Source organism: Melanotaenia boesemani, chromosome 19 (assembly GCF_017639745.1).
Source record: "Melanotaenia boesemani isolate fMelBoe1 chromosome 19, fMelBoe1.pri, whole genome shotgun sequence".
NCBI lineage: Eukaryota > Metazoa > Chordata > Actinopteri > Atheriniformes > Melanotaeniidae > Melanotaenia > Melanotaenia boesemani.
In genome coordinates this window covers 27,511,609-27,527,062 of record NC_055700.1, presented here as the reverse complement: position 1 = coordinate 27,527,062, position 15,454 = coordinate 27,511,609, and the positions used below count along the sequence as shown (strand labels likewise).

At 43.8% G+C, this 15,454-nt stretch overlaps 1 protein-coding gene across 2 annotated transcripts in view; it reads right to left on the bottom strand.

The window, feature by feature from the left end:
- slc12a2 (solute carrier family 12 member 2) overlaps positions 1-14,687 on the bottom strand; it is a 61,658-nt gene extending 46,971 nt beyond the window's left edge. For both annotated transcript variants that reach the window (XM_041969868.1, XM_041969869.1), the window contains exon 1: positions 13,763-14,687. In XM_041969868.1, the coding sequence (XP_041825802.1) occupies positions 13,763-14,314 (552 nt within the window). In that variant the 5' untranslated portion in view covers positions 14,315-14,687. The remainder of the gene's footprint in view (positions 1-13,762) is intronic.
- Positions 14,688-15,454: the final 767 nt, after the last annotated feature.

The following is a 15,454-nucleotide window of genomic DNA, read 5'->3' as shown; positions in this document are numbered from 1 at the left end:
TAAATCCACAGTGATCCATGATAACAGCATTATTCATCACATTTCATCATAAAAACATCACCATCACTACTATGTTGCTAAGAGACCTCTATTTAGACCTGGACATGATGATGAAGCCACTTCCTGTCAGACTTTCCACCAATCAGAGAGCTTAGATTGACGGTAACGTCCAATCAGGAGCAGCCAAAGATCAACCAGTGAGCAGAAAGTTCTATGTGTGTGTGAAAAGAAGAAAAATAATGCTCCTCTATGGCTGGAATAAAGCCAAGAAGACGTTTCTGATGCACGGTGGCGCCACAAAGCAGCAGAGCTGGAGTTGGTTTAGTGAGGATTGCAGGTAAATAGTAGCAGGAATAACTGGAAATGAGGAAAAAGTGGAAACATGGAAATAGTTTCTGTTGTGTGTTTGTTTCAATAACAATATTTTTTCTCCTGAAAGCCAAGACTTGAGAAAATGATGGCAGACTGCTTTACATGACAAAAAAAAGCAAAAAATGTCTTGGACTTTACAGGTTAAAGCAATAATTGTAACATATGAAACATATTGTATGGCAAGATAGGTACTGGCTCACGTGTGAATTTTAGTTTATTCATGTGTGTGTTTGTAAATAAACTTAAAACTAAAACCAACAGAAACTGAAAACAAACTCTAAAGAAGCTCTAAAGAAGAAATAAATAAAAACAAACAAAAAAAGAAACAAACAAAAAAAAAAAAAACTATCACTGCAAAATCTTGCTGATCTAGAAAATGATTAAATATAGAGACTATAATGCTGTTTAAAACCCTCCATGTGCTGGACCCTGCTCCATTAAAGGGAATTATTAGGAAAACTACTGCACCACTAGACCTGCAGCACAGCAGCCGTTTGAGGGGGGACCTTTATCCCTGCTGCACCGCTAGACCTGCAGCAGAGCACCTGTATTTTCAGACTTAATCTGAACTGATTTCAACCTGTGCTTGTTACACTTAGAAAATGTATCCTGCCTCCACGGGGATGGAGATAACCAACATTATCCCAGTTCATACAGACAAGGACCTGGTTCTGATAAGCTCTGTGGACAAAGACAGATTCAGAACAAAGATCAAGATACTATGGACATTTGGGCTGCAACTAGTGACTATTCTGATGTTCGATTAGTCACCGACTATTAAAATGACTAGTCGACTATTCGGATTGTGTATCTCATAATTATTAAATGGATCTTATTTCACTTTCAGCTTTGAAATCTTGCATGAGGTTATGTAAGTCCAACGTGCCTCCTCTTTAAATGTTTGAACATTGCAGTCGTACTTCCGTGGTACGCAAGCTCCGCATTACAAATCTCACATGTAATTAATTTATTTTGCAAGTTTAACATGAAGTTATCCCAGACTTTTGACGTCCTCTGCGGCCGCATTTTTCCCCCGGCGGACTTTATTAAATATGTGCAACTCTCAGCAGAGATAGCAAAAGAAGACGATGTCTCACTCTGTAGTTTTTTGTTTGTTTGTTTTGTTTTTTTGTTGCCGACAATAGTAAACAGATAAATTAGTTGCTGACTATTTTTATTGTCGACAAATTGTTGCAGCCCTAATGGACATTAAAATGTTATATTCGGACAATGTTTGGTTCTCATGACAACAGAACAGTCTGTTCTTAGCCAATCCACTACACTGATTGCTTGATTGGAACAACAAACATCACCAAATAGTGAGAAATATAATTGTGGTCGTACAGTCCAGCACAAAGAGAGCCAAGTTTCCACATCTGAGCTGGATTTTCCACCAAATCAGTATTACAGGCACAAACTTTCTTATTAAAGCTCCTACTGATCAGTTTCCAGTGGATGAAATGCAGGTTCATGTGTGTTCAGACAAGCAGGAACATGCAGAGCTCACATGACATGTGTGTTTTAGCTTTCTGTGTTCATGAAGCAGCAGAACAGGTTTAGCTGTGGTTTTCATGCATAGTTGTCATGTCAGAGCTGGCTGCACACAACCACACACACACACACACACACCGTGTCCAGTCTGTACGTCATCACACTGATGAGAAACAGCTGATGGTGCCGAGGAAAATTATTACCCAATCCAACATTTCTTCTCCCAGTTTCACTGAGTGTTTAGTGTAACCTGAGATCACTTCTCATCTGGAGTCATAAACAAGTTCCAACTGGACCTGAAGCAGGACTACATGTCAGTAGGAGACAACTGAGTCATGATAAAAGTGTGGGAACTGGTCCAAGAGATAACCAGTCCTCCCAGGAATGTGGGACAAAGCAGGAAATTAAAGAGGATTCCTGTCCTAACAGCCAATAAAGCAGGACACGAGGTATGTACCATCTTCTTCACTGCACTGCCAGAGCAGAACTGATGGGATCAGGCTGATACAACCTGGGACCAGTCTGATTTACTGGTTTTAATTGGTTTAAACTTAATGTTAAGCTTCTGAACTTGTGAGTCCCCCAGAATTAATAAGGTGAAGAAGGGCCGGTGATCGGTTCCTGAACAGAGATGGTCTCTGCAACATCTCTTTCTTTTCATTTATTTTAAACACAACAGGACAAAATGTCCGAAAAGGAGCAGGTAGAAGAATCTTAGCTTTTCTATCCCTCATTTAGGATGTAGAACCTGAAAACACCTGAAAATTCACCATAAAAACAAAGAAAAAACAAAAAGAGATCAAACTGAAGACCTGCTGCTTTCTGAACCACTTCAGGATATTTCACAGGTGAAAAGGGTGTTGGTGTCTAGAGGACGTGGTGTCAGGTGATGATGCTGACGTCATTATGTAACAGAGGTGAAGGTCGTCCCGTGTGCAGCATCAGGATCAGAGTAAGCCAGGGAACATCTGTCCGGCTGCTCAGCTCCTGCCTCCATCACTGTCAGAGGGGTGAAAATGGGACTTTTCTGGATATTTTTCTGACATGTTAAAGGATTCTGATTCCTGGCGGGTAAGACAGGTTGGGACGGAGTCCGGCGGTGGCAGCGAGCAGATGGTGACGGAGTGGCTGAACATGGCTGAAGCAGCACAAAGGCCGGCTTTGTTAGAGCCAAAGCAGCGAGAGCCGAGCTCGCTGCTACAAACCCTGTGATCCCACACCAAGCACCTCGTTAGGAAGGAAACCTAATCATGCAATCAGATTTCTCTGATGTCAGCTTCGGACCAGGACAGTCGGAAAGTCAACATTTTAATAAACTTCCTGGAACTACAGGACAGACTAGAAGGAAAGGCCTTGATTTCCTGGAATGTTTTAAATAAATTATAAATTATTTCATTCTAATAACCAATGATGGGAGTAACGCATTAAAATAAATTGATACTTTCTCCACTAACGAGTAATCTAACTAATTACTCTTTCCATCGTTACCCTTCCCGAGGATAAAACGTTACTGACAGACGTTACTTTGGATTTGTTTTTGTGTTGGGCAAACAGAGGTTCCACATCTGTATATTGTGCTGCTGCTACAGTGGAGAGGAGGCGGAGTGATACGGCTGAAAGCTGGAGAATACACTCAGTGTCTTAGTAGAAGAGTTTCCGTGTTGTCAGAAAATGTTCCAACCAAGCAGAGGTGAAATGTGAAGCCTAAGTGGAAGTCCAAAAAATTACAGTTCAGCCTCATCCACTAGGAGCTCCAAAACAGAGTCAATCCCCACAGACTTCCATGTTAAAAAGACCAACTTCACAGCAGAAATAAACACGTTTAAAGCCTGGTACAAAAACATTTTAGGATTAATAGGTCAAGTTTACCTTCATGACAACTGTGAGGGGGGTGAATTTTTTTTAACTCATCCGTTTGGATGTTATTTAATCTTGAAATTCGGCATAATTAGGGGCGTGTCCTTTTGATTGACATGTATCCAGTATTCGTGGCAAGAAGGGAGAGTGTAGCATAACCGCGGTTTTTAGCCGGCTAACAGCGCGCCTTAGCTTTAGCCCACCTACCTTCATTAGCCGGTTAGCTCATGTTAGATCCGAGTTGGCGCAGTTAGCTCTTAGCTACAGGCAGCTCGGAGTTTGATAGATGTCAATCATCCAACCCCACGCAAACAGCCCCACCTCTTTGCCCATTTTTGTATTTTCCAGGAACGACGGCAGGTGTGACGCTGCCAGGATGGCAGGATGGGAACGCCCAACGAGCTTCACTTTTACTCTTCAAAAACCTACAGGTGACGTCACGGAGACTCTGTCCATCTTTTATATACAGTCTATGGTTCCAACTGATAAATAATGTTTGGCCTGTTTTTGTTCAGTATAGGGAGGTTCCGATGCCATTTTTTTCTGTGGTAACGATGTTTAGATACCGACCCCCTTACTTTTGGTAGGATCGGCGAGTATTTCTGATGCTAGTATCTGTATCGGCCCATCTCTAGTTCAGTAGATAACTTGAACTCAAACTTCTGATTTATTTTTCTTTCAGCTGTGCCAGATAGCAAAGTTCTGTTTCGATCCAACTAATTTTTCTTTTATGTTCAGAGACCTCCAACGGACCTGGAAGAAATGACGAACCCCCCAAGTTTTGAGTGTTGCAGTGCTGAGTCCTAATTATCTGCCGACAGGATGGCGCCGTGGTCATCTGGACTGATGTCAGTAGACAGTGGTCCGCCATTACTGATTAGGGCATCTTTTCCATTTTTGTCTAAAACATTGCTGCATCTAACAGAAACAGCTCCAATCCACACTGGAATATAAAACAAATCTGCTTATAAAACTTGGTAAAGAAACACCTTCAAACTTTTGTAAAGGTGGTAAATTTTCTATTTTATCGCTAGTCTTTAGGTTGAAGGACACTGTCGTAGCCTACACGATCCGTTTGTGTTGCTGACCAAATTATTTACTTAGAAGAGTTACAAAAATGTAGCATTAGCTAAAACACTCTGCTAGCATTATTATAGCAAAACCTACAAAGTTCAGCAGACATCTTTGTGTATTGTCGGCAAGAAACATGGGAGGCAACCAACGACAGCGGCAGGTGAAACTCATCGCCACCCTCGTGAAACCAAACACACGGGACACGACAAACAGCAGCGACGGCGGCAGTGCCGTGCATCGCGCTCTCCCATCACTTTTCTCCAAGAAATTTGATTGGTTATGATATTGGAGGGAATTTTAACATTTTCAAACCAGTCCATGACCGATGAAGGATGAAGAGTCAGAAGATGTTGCACGAACTGACAAATCTTGCCGTTTACTTTACTGTATAAAACAGAAAGAAAACCCAGTTTACAAACAAGGAAACAGCATGGTGAACTTCATCATTTGATGGCGGACCTCAAGGCTAATCCAGATAAATCCAGAACCTACGTTCGGGCGGATTCACCCTGGCACCACACAGCTGCCTTTTTATTTACATCTCTATAATCTTTTTGTGAAGTATCGTAAAGTCTGGGAAAGTCAGACACAATTAAAATGATCTGATCCTCCATGTTGAAGTGTTTGCAGACTGTGCTGTCTAGCCTGCTCTCATTGGCTAGTAAATAAAGCCCCTCACTGGTTGGTTGTAATGCCACGAGACGACAAAAATTAACATTTTTCTATTTTCTTGTGTCGCATCGCAAGCCCCCATGTGCACGTCTACGTGAACGAGCGCAACATTTCACATGCACGAACGTTGCCTGCCGCTTGGCTGGAGGAGGGCAGTGATTTTCGCCTCAATACGCAGGTTCCAGAGGAAATTATGGAGAAGGAGCGACGTCGCCTCCTGTGTGTCTTGCCCATTAGTTTTGCCAGAAGAGCTCCGTACTTCAAAGCAGCAGCTTTATTTCATTTATCGTAGGTCATATCGTCATCGCAACTTTCAACAGTGCTATCGCATATCGTGTGTTTTCCTGATATCCTGCAGCCCTAATGTTGACTTTCAGGAAGGGTTTAAATCAGCCAACCAGATGAAGGAATCTTTAGAAGAGACGAGCAGAATCCTCTCTGCAGCAGGAACTGAATGAATTGAATTTATCCTGAAAGCTGCAGAATGTTTTCAGGGTTTCTTGTCAATCCTTCGTGGTAATCACATCTAATATCTGAGTCTGAACCTTGGATTAATTTACGCTGCATTGTCAGCATCTTTTGAGCCCAGCTGATGCTGAGGGGTTCTCAGACTGGCCGTCCCCTGCCATCCCCCGGCACAGCTCTGTCGGTGACCGACTGAAGCGATTAGATATCCGCCGCCTCCGACATCTCCCCATTGTTTGGAAAAACCTCCCACCACTCAGGTCATTATTCTTTTACTACTGCTGAAACTCTCCCAGAGTTGGATTCCCTGCAGCCCAGTGGGTCCCGTTGATGGAGCCAGAATGGCTGGAGTACACACTGCAGGGATTCTTGTTTTGGAATTGTGTCGGATTACGACGGGAGCGTGAAAGAGGTGATGAGTGAGGCCCCTCCGGACAGAGTGAGGCTTTGTTTCAGGCTGAACGTCCTTGAAATACACTTTATCTCCTTTCCTGATATCTCTAAAAACTTCAGGAACACCGGGAGATTAGCTGGATAAAAAAGTGGATTAGAATTTTCCATCCTCTGATCTCTCTTTTCTCAGAGATGACCTTGATTGTCGGTTTCCCTCCGCATCCTGCAGCCTGACCAGCAGATGGACCGTTCAGCATTTCACCAAACCACGTGCTACACAGCTGGCTCATAAACCAGTCTGTAGCAGCTGGAGCTTCTAATCCCAGTATAAACCAGTCTGTAGCAGCTGGAGCTTCTAATCCCAGTATAAACCAGTCTGTAGCAGCTGAAACTTTTATATCAGTATAAACCAGTCAGCATCAGACATGATGTTTCTCAGTTGTCAGATTCTGAGGTAAAATGACGTAAAATGAATGTATGAATAGATATAGCAGCATAAAGGTCGACCAGAAGAAGAAAGCAGAATTTATTACTAACAGAACTTTGTAGAAATAACACACAGACCAACAGTGACCAAACCTTTTCTCATCTCATCGTTCTCTCAAGTCTTGGCTTTCAGGAGAAAAAATATTAGCATTAATTATTAAATTAATTATTTCCATGTTTCCACTTTTTCCTCATTTCCAGTTATTCCTGCTACTATTTACCTGCTATCCTCACTAAACCAACTCCAGCTCAGCTGCTTGGTGGCGCCACCGTGCATCAGAAACGTCTTCTTGGCTTTATTCCAGCCATAGAGGAGCATTATTTTTCTTCTCTTCACACACACATAGAACTTTCTGCTCACTGGTTGATCTTTGGCTGCTCCTGATTGGACGTTACCGTCAATCTAAGCTCTCTGATTGGTGGAAAGTCTGACAGGAAGTGGCTTCATCATCATGTCCAGGTCTAAATAGAGGTATCTTAGCAACATAGTAGTGATGGTGATGTTTTTATGATGAAATGTGATAAATAATGCTGCTATCATGGATCATTGTGGATCGTGGCACTCGAGGGCTTCAGAGATCTGGTGGAGATTTAAGGGTTAAATCTGAACCTCCTGCTACTTGTCTCCAGTTTCCTTCAATAAACCAAGAAGAAAACCGGCATTTCAGCTCTTGGTTATTCACCTTCAGCTGAGGACACCTCAACAAAGACAGCTTCTGTCTCTACTTCACATACCAGCGGTCTACAGAGCTGCTGCTACGTGCATGTCCTTCCTAAGGAAGCGGCTGGCTGGAACAAGTCCAAGATGTTTGTGACAGCAGTTCTGATTAACTTCCTCTGAAATGGTAGCGAGCATCATGGAAAATGCACATGTTTACAGGCGGCCACATGTCTGTCTGTGTGTAGAAACAGGCAGAAACAGGAACAGGCTGTTTCATCTGCATGCAGCTGAAAATGAAAGCTCCCATGGTGGCCCACTTCTCTAAACAGAGTCCACGAGGTGGAGGCTGACGTGGCGGAGACGACCAGCTGTGTCGGCCGAAACATCAACACCCTCCTCGCTGACGTTTGGACGTCAATCATCATCCCGCTGTGGGGATTCTGGAGACGTGCAGAGCAGAGACGCTGATGTTACAGTCCTCATCAACAGTCTGGTTCTCTTCCAGCTGGATAAACTTTGCTCCATTCACTTCATCAGGTCCACCTTCTAGTACCCAGCTGGACCCTTTCCCTCCAGAAAAGCCTTAATTCTTTAGATTGGACAAGGATTTGGAAACATTCCTCAGAGACTTTGTCGGCTGCACATCCATGATGAGAATCCATCAGAAGACGGTAAACTGTGGTCATGAACGCTCAGGTATACTGGTCCTTTGTTTTAAACCTACTTTATTAACATCTTTGGCTAAAAGAGTCACAGAAATCATCAAAAGGAGTAGGATCACAAATCTGGAACTAAAAAATGCTTTCTTCTACTTTCTCTAACAATAATCAGAATCCAGATACCGGGAACCGGTCCAGAAGCTGTCTGAAGCTTCAGATGGTTCCAAATACCGGGAACCAGTCCAGAAGCTGTCTGAAGCTTCAGATGGTTCCAGATACCGGGAACCAGTCCAGAAGATGGTCTGAAGCTGCAGATGGTTCCAGATACCGGGAACCGGTATTTGACTCTAGTGGCAACAGACTACCCCCATCCTGAATAAAGAGCTCCATAAATAAAACCAGTAGTTTGGGATCTTTCTGCTCTAAGCTGAATGGGAGTATCTGCTTTCGACTGTACTCTCAGTTTAATTACTGTACATGTAAGAGTCTCAGAGGGGGGGTTGAGCTCGAGCTATTTCTGACACCGAGCTCTATGTGACGCACTTAAATCTGGGAATAAGAAGGAAGCCGAGAGCTGAGTCGCCCGCAGACAAAAGGCACACTTTCCCAGGGATGGAGGTTTAAAACCTGCTGGCAAACGGCCTCCATGTGGGTGTTAAAACAACTGCAACACAAAAGGCCACACCAGAAAGCCCAGGGTCCCTTTTCCTTCCTGTTTCTGTGTACAGTCTGTACCATCTGCACAAAGAAAGCAGGGTGGAAGAATAAGAGAAGGTGAAACTCAAACAGAGATGGTACTGTAGAGGAAAGCACAGCTGGACCCGGCTACAACCAAACTGCTGCCAACATAATTTTCTCATAAACCTCCTGAGCAATTACTGGACAAACACCCTGGACAAACAAGTCTCTGTAAACAAGATTGTAATAGTCCAACAACCACCAGAAATACACCTAATAGAGCCGAGTACACACCTCTAACTAACAGCTCCAAACTAAAAGGCTTTCTGGGACCAGGTCCAGACAGAAAGGGGGTCAGAAATTTCAGAACATACAGCGGATTGCAAAAGTCCATTATGTGCAGTTAAATCCAGGTAACCCATTAAAGCCAAACCCAATAAGAAAATTAACAAAATGTAAAAAAATAAAAAGGAAAAAAAAAGTTTTTGTCAATTTATGGTTTACTATGGCATGAAGCTGCAAAACATGGATCAAAAATCTGGTCTTGGACTTTTAAGGCTCCTTAGATTTCCTTCAGCTCCTACATGAAACTTCATCAGTCTGCATGAAAACCAGCTGTTTGTTTGAGGTTGGAGCACAGAAGTGCAGCTACAGGAAGAAAAATGTCCTGTTTGTGTGCAGAGCCGCATGTTCGTGAGGCAAGCAGGCAGGTTGGGTGGCTGCTGAAGGTGTGATCTTATGAGAATCTGTGCAAAAATATACAACATGCCTACAAGCCTCCGAGACCAAATATATCTCAGCGTGAAGCTGCCTGAGTAATGAAAGAAATTCCTCCGTCCCAGCATGTTTACAGCAAAGTCATCTGGAGCATTAACTATTCCAACAATGACATGTAATAATATTTCTATTTAATTCCCCACAGCTACAAGCTGCTGGGTGGGGCAGGGCGGATCATTTCAACGTGAGACAAAAACATGAAATTTAAGCCATTTAAAATTATTTAAATAATTCCTTCCTATTCTGGAAAATTGCTTTCTATTTTATTTTGGCTTTTTTTAGTTTGCTTTTTATTTATTTAAAAAATGTTTAATCCAGAGCTTTGCTGAAGATACAATCACTGTATAAATGTAAAGGCCAATATCCACCGGGTGCACTGCGTTCCGGCTGCACAGCGGCCGCCGCAGCTATTCGTGGCCGTTTTAGTCAACGGTTCGATTCCCACCAGGCGCCGCGGCGCATGTCAGAAGCGTCCCAGAGGCGCCTTGTCGCGGCTCTCTGCAAAACATACGCGCTGAGTCTATTTTTGACACGCACCCAGAATGTGTCAAGCTCACCAGTTCGGAGAGGGCCAGCCAGGAAATCAGACACAGGCAGTGTAAAAGCTTCCGGTTATTTTCAAAATAAAAGCCCTCCTGCAGATTTGCGCTGCTGAACCAGGTAAAGTTTATGTCATTAACAGTCTGGGTCTTTTTTTCATCATGGACAGCGTGACGTTTTTCCTGGAGGTGTTGAATTTCAAGATGCTGCTATTCTGCCATGACTTTGTGATCTTGCGGCTCCAGCCAGGCGGACTGCCTTCACGGACGCTCCGCATCCGACACACCCGACCCGCCATGGAGGCCGGTACGAAACCGCGGTGCACACGGTGGAAACTGTGGGTAAGAAGCTTGATATTGATTACTGGCTAGTTAAAACACAAAGGCTGTGTCTGCTCTTGGTGGGCAGAGATATGGGCGGGGTCACATTAGCATATTCATGAAGGAGGAAGATGAGGTAGAACCATAACCAAAGCAATTTAAGAAACATAAGGGGAATCATTTCTGTTTAAAACAAAAAAAAGAAAACACAATTTGGAGCAGGACTGTTACAAACAATTATTTTAAACATTTGGTCATCAATTAATTAAATTTTAATGACATTTTGGATTTTAATTCTAATTAAACCCCAATAAACTGACTTCTTTTTGTTATCAGCAGTCACGGATTTGACATGATAAACTAATAAAATTACTCTGGTTTGAATTTGGTTCAACTTTCACGTAAAATGAGAAAATTACTTTATATTAACAAGAAAATAAAAAGAAAAAGACTGGAATATAATTAAAACTGGAAAATAGTTAAAAATTATATTAATTGATAAAACATTAAAACCAACAAAAGTGAATAAATACCATAAAATTAATAAGAAAAAGAAATAAAAGGTGAAAGTTACATTGGATAAAAAAAAATGGCGTTAATGGTGTTACAGCAGATCCCAGATTCCGGACCTGAACCACGCCCTGGCCTTGTTAGACCGGGTGGAGCTGCTACACTACAGTCACACTGAGGGCGACATCAATACTGAAGCACAGTGTTTATGCTTGGCTGCTCCAGACTGAATAAATCTGCTCTGTCACCGTTTCCCTTCTAGTTTGTCAATATGGGCCTAAAGCACGTTGCTGTTGTGGCTCCAGCCATCTGACCGGGAGCCCAAACCAGCAGGACGGCCACTTCCCCGCCTGGACCTGCTGCTGACAACAACTGTCCCAGAAAACACACCTGCTGGATATAAGTGGAGCTCAGCATCGCTGCTCCCAACAGTTACACAAACCACCTCAACCATCTTCTTCCACCCCCAACAGTCCACTCAATCAGGCACTGATTGATGTTAAAAACATTGACGAGCAGAGATCAATAAGCAGAGTGGAAATTCCATTGCCGTGCAGAGAGGAAAACGCTGTACTGTAAGACGTGATATGATGGAAACACCGGGGTCAGCATGACCTTCAAACCAAGTTCAAAGTCAAAAGCAGACGGAGCTGCCTGTACGAACTGCAGCCAAGCAGCAGATAATTAAATCTGCACTAATTCTGTGGTGATGAAACTTGCCTCCTGTTACTCAACCACATATTTGCCATTAACAGCCCACGTACTCGGTTCGGGACACAATGGAACCCTCTCTGCTACACAACCTTCAGACGGGAGCAGCTTTTCATCACCAACCACTTCATGGCTGAACACGGAGTTCTTCACGGACCAGGGACAGGACGGAGAGCTCGCCCTTCAGAAGGTCTGCGTCCCACCTTGGACTGACGTCCTCCTCCTGCTGTTACTGGACAACCAGGTCCTGGACATGTTGGACATACTGGACACACGTGAGACGCCTGTGGATCTACATTCCTACGCAGATCGCTGTTGCTGTCACACTCGAAATAACAAATTGTGCAACTGCAGTGGGACTGGTGCAGGCCACCACAGAACCACACTGGTTAGATTTTCCCAAACCAAAACGGGAACTTTGTTGCCCAATCCTTCCGGATCCTGACATTTCCCAGACTTCCTCCCTCACATCCAAGTTTACAGATGACGAACACGCATGCATCTATGAATGTGTAAAAGTCAATAAAAACAGAAATCAACACATCAGATGATGAAACGGAGACATTTCACCATGTGATGGAAAATATGAGCTGATAGTGAATCTGATGCAGCAACACATGTGGGAAAAGTTGGAGCAACAAAAGGCTGGAAAAGTAACTGGGAAATCATTGATCATTGATTTATTTTGATTGTATTATTTAACATTTAACACAGAGACACAACTTTGTAAGTAGTGCTGTAAGAAACTGACTACATCGCTTAATAATGATGATGATAAAGAACATCATCATCATCATGGTTATTCCACAGAGGAAACTTTGCATGTATTGAAGGTTTGGTACTGGAAACCAGTGGGATCTCAGGCAACCGGTCTCTGAGCAGCGCATGCTGACGTTAGCAACCACACACAATGTTGATTATTCAAATGGGACAAAAAATGTAAACATAATATCCATTCAAACAGAAATTCAAAACATAACTGTGTTAAAAACTACATGTAAAACTACTTCTCAAATCTTGACATCCAGTTTTATGTAACAGAGCTCTTTTGTGACAACTGAGACCCAGTTTAACGGCTTTGAACAAACCCTGTAATTCTACACTGAAGGACATGATTCTTACTTCTGAACTGTTTGCATGTGCAGTCTTTCTCAGAGCAGAAAAACACTTCCTCATGTCCTGTCGCGTTTCTGACCTGATGACAGTCTGTTCAAAGGTTTAAAGCAGCAACTCAACTTTTTGTTCCACTCTACAAACTTTTTTTGGCATCTAGTCAAACTGGCTGGAAAAAAAAGAAAATTCCTCAAAACTGAAGCATTTTGTTTTCTTGTTTTACTAATTATCTCAACTTCTTGAAGAAAAATGTTGATCATTTGGAGAATAAACTTAAAAAAAAGAGACAACAGCTCATTTTAGACCAAGAATTTCCCAACAGAGCACTTTAGGTTTAGACCTCAAACCTTCCTGGACGTTCCATGATGCACTGGGCTCCTCTCTACTCACTTTACTCTCCATGTAAAAATATCTGACGTTGTTCATTCATTTGTGTCTCTTCTTTCTCAGCAGGAATCCTTGGATTAGAGTCATGCTGTTGGTTGACCCCTCTTTCCTGTGCTCTACACCCCGAACCGGTCAAGGAAGATGGCCATCCTTCCTGGTTCTGGTTGAGATGGAGGTTTTCCTTCCTGGTCCTGGATCTAATGGAGGTTTTCCCTCTCCACTGTCTCCTCTTGCAGCTCAGGATGGAGGATTGAATGAGATGGAGGATTTGATTGATCCGGTGGTTTCCTTAGCTTGGTTGGTTTTTAAATTGGACTTAGTCTGTAAAAGTGCCTTGAGATGACTTTACGGTGAACTGGTGGTGCAAATTTTTTAGAGTTGAGTTTCTAGACTAGTTTCTGCCAACCTGACCCAGTGAAGATAAAAGTTCAACCGTACGAATGATTTGTTCTTTTAATGTTAAATTATCATAGAAACTATTAGCAAGCTGAGACCCAAACCTCCAACAGACTATAAGAAACAGCTGGAAACAATCTGCTAATCAGATTGTCAGCATGTAAACATCACATGTGCTGGACTGATGGGGGGTGGCTTACCTTGTCCAGCTCGTCGTGGAGCTCAGACAGGGTGGGTCTGATGAGTTTCTCCCCCAGCGGCGCTGCTGTCTGCCGGTAGAAATCAATGTTGGGCACGGCATCGATGGTGTTGTGACCGAAAGTCCTCAGGTAGTAGGTGTTGGTGTGGGTGTCATAGTGATAGTGATGCTGGCCCCCCGTGGATGAATGCAGGCTGGTCTCGCTCATCACCGTGTCGCCGTTCTGTATTCCCTCCGGCGGCGCTGCCTCGGGAGAGGCCGCGCTCCCCGACCCGCTCGGATCCGCGAAGTTCACCACCCGAAACCGGCCTTTGGCTTCCTCTGCGCCCGCCCCGGAATCGGTACCCGAACCATCCGGCACCGCAGCGGAGTTCTCTGAGCTTGGAGATTTGTCATCAGAGGCACCGGCAGTTTCAGCCACAAGGTCCACCTGGAACCGGCTCTGGCTGGGCGTCGGACCGAGCGGCCTCTGCCCCGCATCCGGCGCTAAAAAATCATATTCCGTGGCGGCGGTCTCTGCCGGGGCGGGAGGCGCGGAGGGTGGCTCCGACATAGCTCAGTGACTAACAACAGCGTGGACAAAATGCAGAAAAGTCAGAGAAGAAAGTGTGGAAGCCGGGGAGGCGCCACGTGACAGCCGCGAAGCAGTCTGCTAGTTGAGGGGAAAGCGAGCTGCTCCGCCTGGTGAGGACAGGAGAGGGGTGGCGAGCGGAGAGCGGCGCTGCGGAGAGATAGCCCGTTAGCTTCACCAGGACACGCAACTACACAAGTTTTCTCTTCTCTCTCCGCGCCAGTAAATCCAAATCCTCCCCGTAACCTTCGCTCTCTCGGAGTTAGGACGGTCCGCCTCCGATCTTTGTGATGGTCAAACCAGGATGCTGCTGTCGACCTTGTCGCGGCTCCTCCTAGAATCCCAGCGGTTCCCTCGCTGCTATTATACACACTGCAGACAGCATCAGAGAAGGGTGGGCTCCAGCAGAAAGAAGTATCGTGAGATTTCAACAAATGCCTGGCTTTACTCTCTTCTCGCGAGACGACATCACAATACCCGAAAAGTAGGCGTGACGTTATGAAGCTTCTATGGGAGGAAAAGATGGTGACGGAGGAGGAGGAGGAGGAGGAGGAGGAAGAAGGCCAGCCAGCGATGCGCGTACAGGTGTGTCTATTGGATCGTGTAATGCCACAGAAGACAGCCTGTGGTGCTTCCTGTCACTCTGCAGGGCACTGCAGTCACAACCGAGAAGAACTGGGTGAATGCTGGACCTGGACCGGAGCCCAAACACTTATCTTTATCTATTAATTTACCTTAACCCACGCCTGTCCCTGACAAGTTCACCACATATTAAGATTTTAGTGGAATCAATGTAAATTACTTCTAATGTAGACATTTTTTATATTTATATGATCATATTTGGTGATGTATATGTGTGTATGTATGTTTTCTAACAAGGTGATAAACAGAAAAAAGCATCTGAACCATGAATGGAGCACTAAATATTCTGGGGCCAGGAACATGATGTTCTTTTATTGAATATGAAAAAAAAATATTCAATCAGTCAAACTTTATTTAAGTATTTTTAATACAATAAAATGTAGCACAACATGCTTTACAGATTTTTAAAGCTATTAAACCATGAGCTCCGTTCAACAAAAAAATCACATGAGATAGAAAACACAGCATCGAGCCATCTTA